This window comes from Paramormyrops kingsleyae, chromosome 2, assembly GCF_048594095.1.
Source record: "Paramormyrops kingsleyae isolate MSU_618 chromosome 2, PKINGS_0.4, whole genome shotgun sequence".
Lineage (NCBI taxonomy): Eukaryota > Metazoa > Chordata > Actinopteri > Osteoglossiformes > Mormyridae > Paramormyrops > Paramormyrops kingsleyae.
The window spans coordinates 18,210,169-18,229,209 of record NC_132798.1 but is presented as its reverse complement, the minus strand read 5'-3'; the positions used below and the strand labels follow the sequence as shown (position 1 = coordinate 18,229,209).

General features: G+C 44.8%; 1 protein-coding gene and 1 long non-coding RNA gene across 3 annotated transcripts; one reads left to right on the top strand and one right to left on the bottom strand.

The window, feature by feature from the left end:
* Positions 1-768: 768 nt before the first annotated feature.
* Positions 769-6,542, top strand: LOC111858685 (uncharacterized). Of its 2 annotated transcripts, XR_011985653.1 has the most exons (4): positions 769-936; positions 1,712-1,835; positions 2,560-2,796; positions 4,859-6,542. It is a non-coding gene; the product is annotated as an uncharacterized lncRNA (long non-coding RNA). The 2 variants fall into 2 exon arrangements; XR_002841652.2 differs by lacking the exon at positions 4,859-6,542 and having other exon boundaries at positions 2,560-3,772.
* A 6,921-nt stretch (positions 6,543-13,463) lies between these two features.
* rpl35 (ribosomal protein L35) lies at positions 13,464-18,279 on the bottom strand. The gene is made up of 4 exons (XM_023840622.2): positions 18,162-18,279; positions 17,225-17,361; positions 14,711-14,792; positions 13,464-13,659 (listed from the first exon to the last, which is right to left on the bottom strand). The coding sequence occupies exons 1-4, from the start codon at positions 18,162-18,164 to the stop codon at positions 13,510-13,512; spliced, it is 372 nt and encodes a 123-aa protein (XP_023696390.1). The 5' UTR covers positions 18,165-18,279; the 3' UTR covers positions 13,464-13,509.
* Positions 18,280-19,041: the final 762 nt, after the last annotated feature.

The window sequence follows — 19,041 nt, the reverse complement described above, 5'->3', positions numbered from 1 at the left end:
TGTGTTCCTCCAGGTGAGATCAGACATCTCATAACCAACATTTCCAAGTTTGCAAGTTGAACTTCCAGTATATTGTGCTTTATTTTTGCACAAGTACATTGGAATGCTTCTTTTCACTTATTCCATCTCACTTTCCTCTATATATATACATATTTAGAGAGAGAGAGAGAGAGAGAGAGAGAAACACGGGATCTGCACTGGATCAGCCATTTATCTGGTGCCCCTGGAAAATTCTTTGTGGGTTAAGGGCCTTGCTCAGGCACTCAATGCACAGGATTCAAACCAGCGACCTTCCAATCACAGGCACAGACCCCAAACCCTCCGAGCCGCATACAGCAGTGAGTAACTTAACTCTTATCACTAAAATATCCTGCGGCTAATAACTTACTGATGAGAGTATAATTTCGCTGTCGCCAAATGTGCATTGTTCTCCTCTCAAGCTTTCTGTCAGAGCGGAGCAGGTGGGGTATCTGGGCCGTGTGCCCAGGGATATGTTGACAAACCTTTTTTACAAGCACCAGTTTTATTAGAAGCTCTTGGAACTTATTAGATTTGGCCAGAATGGCACAACTTTCATCTTCATTTGTTAAAAAAAAATTTGACTTGAGTTTCTCAGTTTTTCCAATTCACAGCTGACAGGCCAAACTGGTTACGCCGCAATTGTTATTTTAATGAATTACTGAAGTAACCGGACATGTAGAAAAAACACAAGCCGGGGTTTCCTTTAACTCAAGCAGGCAGGCATCTTTGTTCCCATGACAAAATAAACGCTCGCCTTGTGGAGTCTTCGCGGTGGAAGCACACAGGCTCAGGGTTCCCTTGGATACAGTAACAACACTCACCCTGGAAGACCAGCGCGGCTCGCTGTAGCGAGACATCCCTCCCAGGTCCCAGGGGAGAGAGGCCTCCAAACGCTTGAATCTGAAGATAAGGCAGGTAGGCATTGTTTTCATTGGACTTCCTGCAAACGAGTGCCAGCTTACTTACGGACAGAGTGACCCGTCTGAAGGCACACGTGTAGCCGCTGTGAAGTTCCTGCTGGGTTTCAGGCAATGAAATCGTATTGCCAGCTGGTTTGTGGCGCATTGACAGGTGACGCCATGCAGACCGATGTCAGGCAGCCTCTTATCGCCGCAATGCATGGAGCAGAATGAGGATCAGGACCAAAGGCAGTTCAAGCTGCCTTAGAATAAGGCATAATTTAGCAGGTTTTCTCCGTAATGCAATAACCAGGCATCCTGAGTTGGCCTTACATGGAAATCTTTGCGGTCTCACAGAGGCTTGAGCTCGGGACTGTTTTAGGTGGGAAGGGAGGAATTTCCAGGTATAGGGGACAGCATTGCTTAATACACAACCAAAGACTATTTACTGTTACTCTTTGAAGGTGCGTCTGAAGCAGTCCTTTAACTCCAAAATATTACTCTGAACGATATTCTGAGAAGAGAATTAATTAGGCACAACCCTGAGGGCTCAAGGGGTGTAAAGAGTTGAGTGAAAAATCCACCATTTTACTAGCCAGCCTAAACTAGATAAGGGGCACTAATGAGTCCAAAAAATTGAACATCCTATTTTCTAATTTCACTTCAGAGATGTGTGAGTTGTATCACCACTGTTATTGTACCTGTCAGACAAAGGAGGAAATAAATGAAGATGTTTTGTTTTCAAATAGACGTTTTCTGGTATCAGAGTCCCAGTTGTGTCTTAATTCCAGGTCGGTGAGCATTGGTGACCTTTCTCACGCCAACCGGTTTCTCTCAGGATGCTACAGAGAGGGAATATCCAAAAATCACCGGAGGAGCATTCTCTTCACTCTGGCGACCACGGACCCATCTCTGGTGACCAGAACACTTTTTCTTGGGGAAGCAACAGCAGTTAATGCAAGGCCAATTATTGAGAAACAGAAACATTGTTATCGTGGCTGGTGACCATTAGGTGTCACTGGACATAAACATGAGGAGCCATTCCCCCAATCAAAATGTAGATTAGCAGTAGTACTAATGAAAATGGTGCTCTGGCAACTGCTATGTTGTACTTCCAGTGTTTTTTGTCCTATTGTGAATCTAATATGAGTCCAGTGATATCCAGTGTCCAGCAAGAACCAGTGTGAGTCCAGTGTGAGTCTAGTGTGAGTCCAATAGTATCCAGTATGAATCCAGTGTGAGAGTCCCGGCAGTGTGTGGCTCAGTGGCTGAGGAAACTGTATGTGTAACTGGAAGGTTGCGGATTAAAATCCCAGGGTTGGCTGAGCGATTTCACCTTTGGGTGAGGCCCTTAATGTCCGTTTGCTCCAGCCTGACCCTCAGGAGATGTATGTCACTTTGGATGAAGGTGTCTCCTAAATAATGTAAATACAGTAATGTCCTGTGTGTCGCTCAGGGCAGACTGGAGCCTGTCCCTTTTGCCTCAGTGCCCCTGAGGGTGGGTTTCCCACGCTTTCAAAGCCAGCTGCTATGTTGTGTCAGGACCGTGCTTTTGGAAGCACCACGGTGGTTTGGGATAAAGCACGGGAGTGTGGTGGTGGCATCAGGGGCTTCTGTGTGACTCACGCCTGTCTCTCAGCACAGGGCTTCCGATGCTGTTTACTGGAGAGGTCTGGTTCTGCTGGTGGTCACGAGTCTCCAAGGAGCCTCCAGAGGTCTGCTGGGGAGGATGGGAAATCTGACGGTCGTCGGCAGAGGGGGAACGCAAAAGGAAGAGTAGAGCCACACCGAAAGCTAAGCAGATCATCTGCTCTCGGTGGTCAGAGGGGCAGAGTGCAGAGAGAACAAGATGACTTCACTGCAAGCGACAGCCAAGGTAGAAGAGGGCCACCTGTACCCATGCCTTCACACATCACCACACTATCTCCTTCCAAGCTTGTCCTGTTCATATCCATCCTATTCTCTCCAAATGATCAAAAGGCTGGTGGGGAGTAAATTGACACAGTTCCTGTAAACGCTGTAGTAAATGGAGTGCCAAATGTCCTTGGTTACTTGGAAGATACCACCTAGGAGCGGGAAGGGGGGGGCACATGGACCTCAGCTGTCTTACACGGGGGTGGTTCAATGCATTGACTCATCCCACCTGTCTTTTTCCTCACAAAGCATCTGTGGGAGACTTTGTGGCTCAGGCGACATAAAATTATAACAGAGGGTTTAAAGCGTCAGACTGAGCTTTTACACGAAGCTGCCTCAGACCGAGCTTTTACACGAGGGTGCCTCAGACTGAGCTTTTACACGAGACTGCCTCAGACTGAGCTTTTACACGAGGCTGCCTCAGATTGAGCTTTTACATGAGGCTGTCTCCAGGTATTTTTAGCTCTTCCATTCACTCTCTTCGCTCTGGTCTGACATACCACTAAACACACCATAAACGCACCATGAACATTAAGTTCAAAGCAAGTTACGGGGGTTAGAAATTGAACTGAACTGTGGCCTTGGTCTGACTCAGGCTCCCGTGACGGACAGCCACCCCCCACCTGTTCATAATTGGCGTGACCTGCTGACTCCCTGTGCCCAGTAACCCAGACCACACCCTCCAAGTGGCTCCAACAGCACTTTCAGGCCGACGTCTCTTATTAGTCCTTTTTCCCAGACTCAGTGCCAGAGTTTCTTCTTTTTTGACCTCTGAAACCGACCCCCCCCACCCCCATGTAAGACCTTAAAAGGAAAACCCCATCTCCAAATATTCATTCCCCGTGTCTACTCAATCTGCCAGTCATGCCGACTGGCATGATTCTCATACCTGGGTACGTCTGTAAGGGCACTGCCTTTGCAGGAGGCTGCAGGAGGGGGCGCTGAGCCTTTTGAAAGGGCCACTTAACCAGAGAGCTTTCCTATGTAAGATGGGCTTGTCCACAGTTATACAGAATAACTGGTATAAGTGTGCCGAGAGCTGGGAGGGAGCAGAACTGTGGACAGTCCTGGAGGACTGGCTTGAGAAACACTGGGCTAAAAGATACAAGCTTTCCCAGCAAGAGCTTTTTATCTGAGGGATTCTGCAGGTTGGCGCCCCCTGCAGGCATTTCCCCATTGAGCTGAAGTCCAGCTTCACCGGTTACAGGCCTTGTGGTGGAGCTGAGCAGCTGCTGGGACGTTACCCACAGATACCCCACCGTGTAAAAGCCCTCAGCGTGGCCAGGCTTTGGTCCTAGTGCTGTGTGTCTATTCATAAAACACGAGTCCTTCATATGTAAGCATTTATCAGCTAATCTGACTATTCCCACGTGCAGACCAGCTTACATATTACATGTTGACTGTTTACTTGCAGTGTATATGACAATATTACATCTTGAATCTATTACTGGCCTGAGTGATATAGCATACTACTTTATCCATCCATTTTCTGTAACCGCTTGTCCTGTTCAAGGTTGCGGGGGGTGTGGAGCCTATAGGCATAAGGCAGGGAACAGCCCAGGACGGGGTGCCAACCCATGGCAGGATGCCAACCCATGGCAGGGCACACTTACACAGCACTCACTCACACAGCACTCACTCACACAGGCTCACCTACGGGAAATTTGGGAACTCCAATTAGCCACAGCATGTCTTTGCACTGTGGAGGGAAACCGGAGCACCCAGAGGAAACCCCACGAAGACACAGGGAGAACCCTAACCCTAACCCTAACCCTAACCCTAACTCCACACACACGGAACCCAGGTGTCCCAGTGGTGTGAGGCCATAGTGCTAACCACTGCACCACCCACAGTATATTCTTTTTTTGTTCACTATTGAAGTAATTATTTATGTGTTTAAGGGAGTTTCTTCTGTGGTTTTCTGGTTCGCTTTCCGAAATCCAGTCCGAGAATCTCAGCTCTCAAACATTAACTGGTCTTTGAGTCCTATGACAGAATCAGACATTAACGCTGATTAACACCAGGCACCATGGAGGTGTCACGTCTCTCCACAGACCACAGCAGAGCCGTCAACTCTGGCAGAGAGCAGCAGGAGGAAGGAGTCTTGGCGGGATACGGAGGACGTGGGGTTTACTGCCTGAGGTCCTCCTCCCAGGCGATCCTGCACCTTTATCTGCCTACACTGCCTCACGATGAAGAGGAGACCATGACAGTCAAGGAACAGGAAAGGGATCCCTCATCCGGTCAGGTCAGACAGAGACTGAGCATAGGCAGTGAGCAGAACAGCACGCACATGGAAATCGGTGAGTTACAAGAGTGTTAATAAATCAGTAACAGTACAAACATCCCCAAGAGAAGAAGGTTAAGGCACACAGTTAAAAAAACATGCCAAAGGCACAGATCAGCGATGCTGAGCAAACACTGAGTGCGGAGCAGGTGGCCGTTATCAGCTACTTGAGGAACCAGGAAGTTCAGTCAGATAGGGCAAGGGCATCAGCAAGCTGTGATTGGCCGACAACAGAGCATCACATGGACAGACATCTAACTCCAGACACCCTTGGATTTCTGGCCGATATCTGAAACTCATTTGAATGGCTGAAGTTATCTACCTCTCTGGGGTAGGGGTTTGGAGCATTAAAGGCAATTAAATGAAAATCAAAACCAAATGTCTCAGAGACAGTCAGCCCGAAGAGGAAGAGACCACGGAAGTAATCTTTCATTTGTGAATTTTTCCTCAAACCAAGTCAGGCGAGCGTTCAGAAAGGAACGCATCCTGTGATATGCAGCTCGTCGCGCTTCCCTCCATTCTGCTGTCATCGGAGAGATGAGATCTCAAAAGCAATTTCACGCATCAGATTCATTTGACTCGCACCGTAGGCAAGAGAAGGGCTTCAGCATTGTTTTCTTAACACCCATGGCTTTGTTTTGGTTACATAAACGCATCACAGCACCTGCCCAGCGGGGAAAAAGCTGCAAGAATGCGTTCAACATGCAGCATGCTCCAAGTCACATTTGTGGTTTCCACAGTCCTTCCAGAAAACACAAATGGCCCCTGAACACAAGCCTCCGGGGTGGGGGCCATCGCTGCTGGGAGAGTTTTCTCCAGATCAGCCTAGAGAAGTTCCGTTGTTTATGTCTTTGTAGCCTGTCCTTACCGGTGGTACAGGACAGATTTGATGTGTCCTGCTGCAGAGTAGTGCATTCGGCTGTCCCCACGTCAACAGGGCCGCTCCTGGCACCCTGTGACGATAAAGTCAAGTGAGGTATCACCTCCTTCCCCATGGACTGAAACTCCCCAGGAGGAGGAAGCCCCATGGGGGCCATGGCAGGGGACAGGGGGCCACCAATGGGATGGAGGACAGTTTTCAGACAAAGAGCACCAAGAACACTGATAGGAGTCTTCTCCCGCAGTCCAACAGGAACGGACCAAGGCCTTCACTATGGGTCAGCCGTGGCCTGAACACCAGGTCCTCTGGGATCTGTGAGAGGCTTGTAATACAAAAGCAAGCAACATTTTATTGGGTCGTGCAGAAGATGATAGAGGAATGAAGAGTCACGGATGGCCTATAGACAGTTGCTGGCTTCTCATGAAGTCAGAAAATCTCCGAACATCATGGCCTGGGAAACACGTGCATCCCAAGAGCTGATGGGAACCTCCCTGAGATCAGATGACATGAGATGAGAAGAGATTAGATGAGATGAGATTCGGTTGATCCCATATGATCCCAGGTTGATCCCATATGATCCCTGGTGTATAGAGTCCATCGGTGTAAACTGAACCATTTCAAGAACTCCTTTGTTCCTTTATTTATCAGTTTTTGGAACAATAGCCTTAAGTGACAAAAGAAATAATGGGCATGTTTTTTCCTTCAATTTTTTATGTATTATAACTATTTTTAATTCACTCAATCATTCATTCATTTGTCTATCTATCAACCTATCTATCTATCCATCCATCCATCTATCCTAAATTCCTGTGCATACAGTACCAAGGTCCGTAAAGAGCACGGAGCAAAAATACAGCACAATACAAGACAAGGTCTTATCTGTCTTTCTTTCTTTGTTTTGAATGATGCTGCAGGCTATTGCTGTTCTGAATTTAGTTTATGGTATTATCCATGGTAACATGGTCTCTAGGAAAATATGGAGTTGTGTGTGAAGGAACTGTAAAGGGAACACCGGGAAAGCTGGGGGCGAAAGGCGGGGGCTCGGGATTTCCAGCAGGTGTCTCGCGTACCACACCCAGCTCAGTGATAGCTTCATTGGGCCCGCGGAGTCGCCCCAAGATGGAGTATAAATAAATCATTTCTATAAGAGCTGACAGGACGGCCCCCAGCTGATATTCCTTACACAGATTTTCCTGTCTGGTAGCTTTTCACACAGCATCGTCCAGCCTGCTCTCGAAAAACATTTCCGTAAAACAAAACCGTCACTCCGTCTCCCCTACCCTGGGGCATCATTTAATTAGGAGCACACAGACAAAAAACAGCAGTCAAGCCCCACGCGGGAATAACAAGGGTCGCACGACTGATCCAGGAAATAATGAGCCATGTACAGTTTGGAAATGGAGATGGCCGCACGCCTGTGGTGCTGTTACAGCACTTTACACCGTGAACGAGGAATGCAGCCGGGACCATTCAGTCATCCTTCTGGCACTCTGGAAGCTTACAGGGCTTCATTTCAAGGCAAAGTATCGTCCTGGTCTCAGCTGTAACCATGCAGCCTCCTGGGCAACACTGGGACTGGAATATGCTGTAATCTCACTGAAGAGAGCTGCCAACTTTGGTCAGCTGGCTGGAGTGAGATTTTCAGTTCGAGATGAGTCTGCACACATATGCACACGTAATTACATGTATGTAAGAGTTCTATTAGTATGTAAATAGGCTGTAAGGTTTGCAAACTGCCCCAACGCTTTTGATGTCACTTATTTTAGGTTGATAATGGAATAATATAGAGTTGCCGTAAGATTTCTTACGTGAACGTGAGAGTCTGAAAGCGTGTCACGCCAGATGCGTGAGAGTCTGAAAGCGTGTCACGCCAGATGCGTGAGAGCTGGCGACCCTGCGTTTAATGTCCATGGCAGCTGTCAGAGGATAACTGGACGGCTTGCTGGGGAGGAAATCCTTTATTTTTATCGTTAAAGTAATTTAGGATATTTCCAGAGGCGTGGCCAGAGCAGGCCGATGGGACCGGTGTGTTACAGAAAACTGCCCTGGGTGGAGCCTAAACAGAATTACAACAGGCAAAAGTGGGCCAGCTGGTTCTGACCGGGCCCTGGATCTGCTGCAGAGGTTATTGCTGTGTGCAGCAGCTAACAAGACCCACAAGGATGTGTGGCAAGAGTTAGATCAACTTATCAAATTGCACAAGACATCAAACTCTCCCAGCGCTCCAGACCACACCAGACCCCCGCGATCACTAATCAAGTCCCTCCATCTCGTCACACCATCTCCCTTGTTTTCGGTGAGGAACACCCGCTTTACCTGGCCCGTGTCCAAGGCCTGGGCCTTCTCTGAACTGCGCTGTGTGCTCTGGGACTGCCTCTAACCCAGATCAGGCTCGTTACAGCACAAACAAAACCCAGCCTGAGTGAATCATCTCATTTTCACAGGGGAAACACTGCAAATTATTGAGCATTTATTCTGAGAATAAAACTATCAGTGACAAGCAACCCTTATTCAAAATGTCAATGCGCTAGTTTTGATTGAACAAAACCCATAATAATAATAAGAAGAAATAATATTAATTATTTAATTCTGTGATGGGAGGTGAGGAATCAATAGGGGGCTTTTTGTGGGGGTGTGGAGACAGGCTTAGCAGAATGGTGGAAAAAGAAACAAATTTGTAAAAAAAAGTCATGTAAAAGACAAGGGAAACACGGGAAAATGCAGCAAGCAGGAAAATGCAAGCAAACGTGAGCTGAACACAGGAGGTGGTTTTGTAAAAACAGTCACATAACGCGAATGACTGAGCTTTTCAGCGACTCGGCCTTGTCCAGCTGTGCTGCCCCCCCACCCTGGCTGCTGAGATACATGGACTAACCCAGACTGGAGCCCAGGGGTCTGCACTAAAAAGGGCCCTCAACTACTTGTACTGATGCGCCCCCCCACCCCACCTCCCCCCCGGTGACTCAGTGTGCCCTCTATGATTAGCACACGTTCCGCACTCATACACGGCATGTGGATGGGCTTCAGGTCTCATTTTCACGGAGGGTCACTATAACCAAAACACAAGCACAAGGTTGACAGATACTCCACAGGCTCCAAAGACTCTTAATGTGAAATCCTACCGCATTTTGCGAGAAATGCAATATTAAAAGAACATCTGATATTTATTTCCAGGGACAATCATTATTAGCTGCAGTTATCCTTGAAATGTGCGTGCCTCATTTATCGTTATCTGTTTATTTATTATTTAGATACATCTTTAAATCATTATGCCATGAATGTTAGCATTGTTTTCCAAGTCTGTTTCAGCGAGCAAATTAGGCCTTTCGTTAGCTTCGTTTGAAATGATTCAGCCACGGCGCGTACATTGTCCCCATTATTTATAATTTCTCTCCCACCGAGCAGGAGCTTCCCATCATAGCCAATTTCCTGCCAAGGAGCCTCATGTTTTCCGCAGTGTGTGTGTCACTTTGCATCATTTTTCTATGAAAAAATGTGTAATTGCATAAAACAGAATTTCACTTCCAGGCAGAACATGCTGAGTGCAGTTAACGTGGGGTAATCCTCGACAGACGAAAGCCAAACAGTTTTGTTAATATCCAGCTACTACTGACTACAGCATTTGCCAGACAATAAACAGAAATCTGATTTGCAGATTCACGTACGCATACACACAACGCACCCAATATCATATCATTTGTATTTTATATTCCCTGATAGATCAGACGTTAATCTTGCTCAGTCCCAGTCTACCAGAAGAATCCTAACATTTAGCACAGGAGAAGCAGAGGACCAAGACACCATAAAGGACTCTGTAAGATGAGAAGGTGTCACCATCCAGACTCCATGTGATTATGGACGACCGTCATGCCAGAATGACTTTTAATCGTGATTAACATTTCCAGGCGAGCACACAAAGCGACGGATTGCCTTTTTTGTGCTGGAGCGTCATACAAATTACAAGCAGAGATACCATTAAGCAATACAATAAACCGAGGTCACGCTAGCTCACACAGGGATCAACATCGTCCACTAAATGTACTGTGAGAATTTCATCACATGCACAAATAAATCTCTAAAGCCTAGTCATTTGGCTAATCATTATTTTTAATGAAGCAAAACTATATATATATTTTTAAAAGAAACTTTTAATTCGTGTTTTGCAACAAATCAACTGTAGCAAACGACTCAAAATTATTAATCGGTTAAATACTGCCCCCTACTGTTGCTACAGAGATACTTAGCGCCCACAGTCTTAAGGTACTGGTGTTTACTTCCACAAAGACTAATGCGAAGTAGCTCGTCGTTTTTACATGAACTGTAGGAGAATGTGTGATTGTTGAAATCATACCTCCCAATTATGTCATCCAAATAGAAACATCCTGTTTTGATAATGCAAACCTCCTTTCAGACATTAGATGTATTTTCAGTTTAATTTTCAGTTTTGCAGTGATGGTGCAAATAGAGCCATCCCTGACCCCATGATGCGTTAAACTGTTAATTGCACTCATCTCACACATTATTCTACACCGTAATACCACATAGTGACTTCTTTACTTTTGCCTGATATTCATTGTCTTGTTTTGTCCTCAACTACATCACCTAATGCAGTAGAAAACATGAAATATGACTTTGGTTAAGCTTCCACACCGCCTTTACAAAACAAGGAAGCCTTTTTGAAAGTTCAAAAACTATAAAATAATAGAATGATATAAATCAAGATTCCTGATTGCATTCCCGTACTGAATGGGGACTGAAGCTGGAGTTGCTGTGTTCGATCGATCTTAGACTCCACACTCTCCTACATGCAAAACCAGGTTCCATTAAGTGCTTCAAGCGTTCCATTGCCCCTTGTGCTCATTGATGGGCAGCCCTGCTGTTGTTCCCATCACCAAGGTAACCTCAGGCAGACCCTTCTGACCCTTCAATAATCCATCATATTCCCGACAACAACCAGATTGGAACTTGCAATCAAAATTCCATTTTCACGCAAGTGGAATCGATTCCTTTGCACTTCATTGTCGGCCACGGTGCACTTGTACACACGCAGTCAGAGAGTCGGTTGCAATTTGTGCATAGGACCGTTTCTATTATACACAGGACACCCTAAACCGTCCTGTTAGCAACAAGCAGTCTATCTTGGTCTTCGTTGGACAGCTGGCAGAATGCATTCTTCTAGGGTTTTATAGTTGCCAAGCTAAAATATAAATTGTGAGAAAAAAGGGAAAGAATTTAAAGAAAGACTAATTATTCTTGCGAAAGGTCAGACCATAATCTACATTTAGGGGCCATTTTATTAGGTAGCCCCATGTACTAGCAACTTGGACCTACTTTGTCTCCAGGACTGCTTCAAGCGAGGGTGAGTTATGCGTTGGGAGATGCCGTTCTGTGTACCACTGTTGTGCTGAGCTGTGATCTTTGCACTCAAGGCCTTCCTGTTAGCTCCGGCCACTCCTCTCCATCACACCATTCTCTGTAAAAACGCTAGTGTGTGCAAATCCCAGGACAGTGGCTGTTTGAGATGCTGAGGCCACCATTTTTAAGCATCACTCATCTCACACATTCAGCTGTTCTGTTTGGCCACGCAGTAAGCGAAGCTCTTGAGCCTGTCTGTGTGCTGTGTGTATACGGCTGCAGCCTCAGCATTGGCTGTTTGCCTTAATGATCAGGTGTACCTTATAAACTGGCCAGTGTTAACCTGTTTGGCGTTCTGGAGGTCATGGAAAGTTCCATTCTTTCACCCAGGTATTTGTTCTGGTTCTAGTTAGTGCAGGTCACATTGCTCAGCCGTGGTAACACTGAAAGCAATGAGTGCGTTTAACAAACAATGTGTTAATTGGGCCTTTAAACTGCAGTTTTTTTGTTCAGTTTTCAGTGTTTTATTAGTTTTCATTTCAAAGATCTATTTATGTTCAGTTTTATGCATTTTAAGTTTCAGTAATTCTGTTTCTAGGCACTGAAATATACCATTTGTGTGATCGTTAGGTAATCCTACAGTGCACCTTCCAGGCATTACTGAAGGCAATATACCAGGTCATGGTTCCTCAAATGATCTCCATCATGAAGTAAAGGTACATCATTACTTTAGCTAAATTAGAAGTATTAAAATTAACTTGATTTTAGTTAGTTTCCAAAGCAGTCCATGGTTTTCATTTAATTTTCAACTTTCGCTGCACGGCACACAGCTGTACAGAACCTAAACTGTTCATGGCTGAAAGTCTTTGTTACACCTCTACATTCAGTTGTTCACTTGAAGCTTCTGTCAAAACTTGGTTTTATCTATTAGATTGCCACTATTTTTTACTGTAGTCCATTATCTATTGTGGATTCCCTTCTAGGGCTTGAACCTACAGACTTCAGGTTGTAAGTTCACATCTTTAATGAAAAACCTTCCCAACCTCACATGCACATACTATATTTGTGTGCATATATGTAATGTTCTACCAACTGCTGGTGGCCAGTTGTCAATCACTGAATTACAGCCAGACAAATTGCAAGACAAACTGGAACACCTTGCATATCGGACCAATTAAACTGCATCTCCGAGGAAACCAGACCCACTTGTTACATCCCTTCTATCGCTCCACCAGTGGTGACAGAAAAACAAGACAGATCCAGAGAGAGACACAAACCGGCCATTGTGAAAGGCTACTGCAGACTGTCCAGTCTGGGCCAGATCAGATAACCAACTGCTGGGAGACAGAAAATAAATGTCCATCTCCTGCTTCTCCGTTTCCTGCACAGACATGGACTGGGTTACCATGCCGTGCAGAATCACCATTTACATGTGCACCTAAAACAAAAAAAAGGGCAGAACACCCTACAAAATAATTCTCACCTAACGTGATGCAGTGTTAAGGAATCTTGCACTGAATTAAAAGGAGAACCAAATGGATGGTTCTCACAGACACAGAAATGAATGTGGATTTCTAACCAGCCAGCATTCAGCAACTCTTATTTTATGTGAGAATTGAAGAGGTTAAGTATCTTATAGTGTGGTTAAGGTCACCTGCCTATACCCACCATAACATGTTCCTACCAAAATTAGACGATAAATGGCAAGATTAGTGCAAAGACTAACCGGAGACATTTTGGTATTTTGTAAACCCTCTAAAACGAGCATTTGAAAGCAGAGCTCAAGGGCTACGTACAAATCCACAGAGGAATAAGGTCAGACGGTCAAAGAAAGGCCCGTAGACTTTATGGGAAGCAGACACCTGACCCGGGAACCTCAACCTGCAGGTCAGACTGACCTCAAACGGACACGTGCACAGTTTCGCGCGACGACAACAGGAGCTCCTCACTGCAGGAGCGATATGACAAATGGAAAGAGCTTTAGGGCCAAAGGGTTGGGCTTCCTCAGGTGAGCAGCCTGAATACCTCACAGCTGAACAGCAAGGATGTTTCCAGGATGGCAGAGTGTTTCCACAGGCCCGGCGTGACAGAGCAAACACACTCCATGTTCTTCACACTTTACTTTATTATACTGCACTTGACACGGGACAGCCTCACGCCTTGACGGCGAACTTGCGGATGGAGTACAACCGCTCTTTCCTCTGCATCTTCTTTGTCCTCAGGTTCTCCTCGTGCTTGTTCAGGCGCCGGCGCAGGGCTCGTGTCTTCTTGGGCCTCAGGTCCAGGGGCTTGTACTTCTTGCCCTGGAAACAAATTCCACACACAGGAGCTAAACACAACGGCACAAAACGACCAGCTCCGCAGTCTCTGTTCCGGATTTAAAAGAAGCGTTTATATAAAGCATGTCCACGATTATGACCATAGTCATTTTCCATCAGATTAGACAAATGCAAAGTCACTAGTACAGTTTAAGGACACTGAAGTCCATCTTCACCAAGTACACACAGACCTAGTAAGACACATGGCAGCTGATTTGCTTTTCACATTTAGACAAACAACCATATGAACTCCAGCAGGTCCAAACCCTCTGGTTGACATGTCACATATGAAGCTGAGTTACATACAAGGCAGCCAGATTACCCTGAATTTAAAATAAATGCTCGGCACATTTTAGCTAGCAGTTCTCAGATTGCTGTCCTGGAAGGCCAGTCTGCATCCAGCAGATTTCACTGCTCAAACACCTTACTCCGCTCACCAGACAGCTTCCAGGTTTATGAGGCGTGTTTGAACAGGGAAACCTGCAAACTGTGCTGCAGACTTTGAGATTCCTGGTTAACCGAAGGATCAATGTGGTCAGTTTTGTATATAGACAACATAATAGAAGAATGCTGTGAATTACTGCCAGGAGGCTCAGACTGGAGTCTTTCCTGAACTCCTGCTGCTGTACAAGTCAGACTTCAACAGACTAATAACAGGGACACACACACACACACACACACACACACACAATATAGCCTCCGTCATCACAAAAAATGCCTTCTGAAGTACTTATGAACATTGAGATCAAAAACATAAGCCTATCTGCAGCAAATAGCTATTGACTCTCCTTCTTGGGCCCCAGCATAATTTTGCTTTCTTTGGTGACAAAACCAGTGTGATGTGAATTTTTTGTAACCAAAATAAACACGTTAAAGACAAAGACCTAGAGTGTTATCACAGTAAGGAGAGAAACCACCGTAAGCAGAGAAGCTTTTTAAAGAGAACATGCTATCTGCACGTCCTCCACAAGAGGCACATTCATAGTTACAACACGGTATTCTGCACCCTGGTGTAACGTCCGGACGACGGTGTTACCTTGTAGAATTTCCGCAGGTTCTCTTTCTGGGTCTGGTTAATGACAGTCAGGACTCTGGCGATGGACTTCCGGACCACGCGGCTGGAGACACAGGAAGGACACCAGAACCACCATCAGCTCATCATTCTTACAACAGAGAGGAGCTCAAGACCCAATGCTCAGAAGCAACCAGGGAACCATCATTCAACCTAACAGCCATAACAGAACACTATTAGCCTTATTAAAAAAATAAAAAAACCCACTTCACTATGAGGACATTATGAAGTCTAGTAGGTTAAGAAAAAAATAAAAAGACTGATTCTCTCACACTAGAGTCAAGATGATACTTTAATAGATATTTTGAAATGTTAGCATTTCGGAAGCCAATTTAACTTTCACATTGAATTTATTTAGCAGCTGATCCAATCCAAAGCGACTGAAAAAGCAGGGTCAGACTGTCCCTGGAGTAGCTGGGGGTTGCAGGCCTTGCTCAAGGGTCCAACAGTGACATCACTCTGGCAATCCCAGGCTTTAAACCAGCAAACCTCCGATTTGGTGCATGGCTAAAGGCCCATCCACTTTTTGCTTAAGCCCAACCAATCAAATAGCTGCCTTTTTTGTAAAAAATCTAATATTGGGTGCTTTCCCACCGCAGGAACTTTTTTCTGGAACTACACCTCAGAAAGTCAGTCTGGCTGTAGTTCTTCGGAGGCAGTTCCGGAACCCTGCTTACTCCCCACGTTTTGTTTGAACGTGAACTACTGGGGAGGCTCTTATAGCGATACCTTGCTGACTGGTTGACGACAAGCAACAGAATGGAACAAAACTACATTTTTAATGCATTAACAAATACAGTTTTGCTTGCATCATTAATTTCAGAATCTGAAAAAGACTAACATTTAACCTTTGTCTAATATTGCCAGAGCTGGCAGAGGAACTTGCCAGTGTTCATTAGCAGAATAATCATATTGTTTTTTTTTTTAATCTGTGCAAAACTAAACATCGATCTGCTGGCCAAATTTAATAATGAATTCTAAACATGTCACAGGTTGTATAAATAAAGGCTGTATCCCATTTTGATCGCAATCGATCCCAATAACATCCTCAATTGTTTCGAGGTGGCAGTGTAGTTTTACATGAAATATACAGCTGTCTTGACTGATTAAACTCAATTACTCAAATATTAAAAAGCATCAGTTAAAATTTCCCTAATTGATTACTCTGCAATATGGCGGAAGGATGATGGCGCATAGTGGTTGAGGGTCCAAATAAAGAGCGAAAGCATCATCTGTGTGGAAGCACTAAACATTAAAAGTGAATGAGAATGTAGTCTGTCAGTTTCGCAAAGCACAACTTAAACATCACCTCAGCGCAACTGCAAAGCAAATATATCCTAAAAGACATTCAGGTTTGACACTCATCCAATAATGCAACGTTAGCTACAGATAAGTGCCAATCAGAGTAGCCTAGACAGACTCATCACGTGGACTTTATACGCTCCCTTTATGTCAAAACAATCGCTTCCAAAACAAAGGTTAGCTCTCATTTTACATAATACGGTACATATAACCAATTACTACTAATTATTTGTGAACATACTGTGTTAGGACTGAACGATACTGGAAAAGTTCACATTGTGATATTTGAAGTTTTCACTGCCACTGTGTGTGTGTGGGATTTGCACGTTCACCGTACGTGACACTCAGCGGATTCTCCAGTTTCCTTACACTGTCCAGGAAAAGGAAATTTAAGTGAACCGAAGTGCCTAAACTGATCATATGTGTAACAGTGTGCACGAGCCGCAATATATAAAAAATAATATACGTTATAAATGATTGATGAATCGTTAGATTATTTATCGATATAATCGATGGTGACAGCCCTACTGAAATTACATGTGAAGTTTAGCCTATTAAAGCGACGCATGAAAGTGGCTGAGAAGCTACAGAAGCGTCCGGTCGAGAGCCAAGACCCAGACGCCTGGATTTCAGTGGGAAATCTAATGTTAGCTAGTATTTTTTAAATTATGGATTAATATGGCTTCAGAAAGATTAATATGCCTTGTTCTTGTTGTCCCTACATCTGCTGTGAGGCGTTTGTGTAGACTGTGTATATAGCGTCTTACAGTAACTGAACAGAACGGACTGGTTTGATTTTTATGGCTGTTCAGGGATGTCAGTAAATGACAGCAGGCCATCACATAGCAGAACACTTTCGCATATGTAATGTACTGGAAATGCTGTTGAGCTGTACTGGTTCGTGTGGCCCACTCATTTTTAATTTACCTCACCAGCAATCTTACTTCCGGCTAGGCCACTGCTTCCAATCACAGGCACGGCATCCTAAATTGCTGAGCCACACAAAGCTTCAGTTTTAATGCTGCAAACAATGCTGCCTAACACGTAAAAATAGGGTGTTCTGGACTACATACTAGCAGGGCCTGCGTGCTCAGGACCCTAAAAACCCTGCCTAAGGAACCCTGCTCTCTGCCCAAGCAGCTGCCTGCATCATCACACTGCATTCTCTGTACTCACATCTTCGAGAGCTTGGATGCAGCCCCGCCGGTAACCTTGGCGACCCGCAGCTGAGACAGCTCCACCTTCAGGTCCTCCAGCTGCTTCAGCAGCTCCTCCTTCTTCTTACCACGCAGATCTCGGGCCTTGATCTTCGCCTGAGTGTGCAGAGAGGAGGGTCAAGGCAGGTGAGCATCAGGCATTCAGGACAGACACCTAAGCGGCAGGTTATCATGCCAGGCGGTCCACAGTAAGGTTTCAAACTGATGGTCTGAAGTGGGGAAAATACGTAACTATACATAATCCCCTACAAATAAATCCCATTAACAGCTCAGATAGTAGTACACCGAGCTCACACGATGGTGTTATTCATTTCCATCTTTAAAGTTACACCGCAGTATTAGACTAAACCGTAATTTATTGCGTTTACCTGAAGGCCTACTTTATATATACACTTTCATTTGCGCTACACGTATGTGTTAAGTCTCTACACTAGGAAGCCCATAATTTCTCATAAAGGGGCAACACGGTTAACGAGTATTTTTAAGCTCGGTTACCTGTGGTATCAGGATCAACACGGCGGCTAACCTCTTTCGGTAGGGCCGCACACGGAACTAGCACTGAGAGGCCGAATGGCAACACACATTAAATCTGGCCATACAACCTGAATAACATTACATTTGCACACTAGAAGAAAATTACGTATAATAAAAGGAACCTATTTTCCTCTCATGAAGATTTCCTTTAGGACAAGGAGCCCGGCTACCGTAAGCTCGGCTCAGTGGAGACGGAAAAAAACTTTATACATTTCAGTTAAAACCGATCAACTGATGCATCTAATAATTTATTAGGTCCTTAGATCTACATCTTTTTCGACTTCGTTACCACTTTGCGTAAAATATTAAGCTCTGGAACATCGAGGATTGAATTAGATTGAAAGGAGGAAAAAAGGTCTCACCATATTCTGGGCTGGGTGACACGGGAAAGGGAAGCGCGAGGGACAAGAGGAGATATCTACCGGGTTACGGGCGACACCATCTGTACGGCAGGGGGGACCAAACAACTACCGCGTTACGGGCGATACCATCGTCATAGCAGGGGGTCAAAATGCCTACCATCTGTACAGTAAGGGTGGGCCGGAATGAACCATTGCATTTTAAACATAAAAGCATTTTAAGAGTAAGCATGTGGTTAACTAATAGAAACGTGTATTAAAATATGTACCTGAGAAGGACGTTACTATATTAATCAAAATGATCTAAAGAACATTAACATTATAGACGGTGCTATATATAATCATCTGAATACATAGTTAAAATTAAAATTGGTCATATACATGCTCAGCAATTATCTGAGTAACACATTTTGCTATTAACACCCAACGTGTTACTTCGCAAAACACGTGCTCTCCAAGCAGGACATGGATGTTTCCTGCCATTCCATGCAATGCAACGACTCTTTGCAATTACTCTTGAGATTATGCAGAACCACCTGTTGTGACGGTTGTTTGATGGAATGGAGCGGAGGACACGTTTCATGAGGTTGAGTTTGACACCAAAACAGATTCACAGCACACATTTAAAGGGTTTGAAGTTATATATGGGACTTAAAAGCACATGTCTAATCTGCCACCTTGACAAGTGACTTTAGAGCGTTTTGGAGTTTTGTACTGGAAGACAACTGCAGTACAGTTCATCTGATTATCAGTACTTCAAAGTGACACCGACCAGTATGACGGTCGTAAAAATGTAACAAGTTTTTTTATTATCTGGAGCAGATTACGAAAAACATTCAAAGCACTTTATCTGGCAGTTTTATCTATCTGCTCTCTAATATCG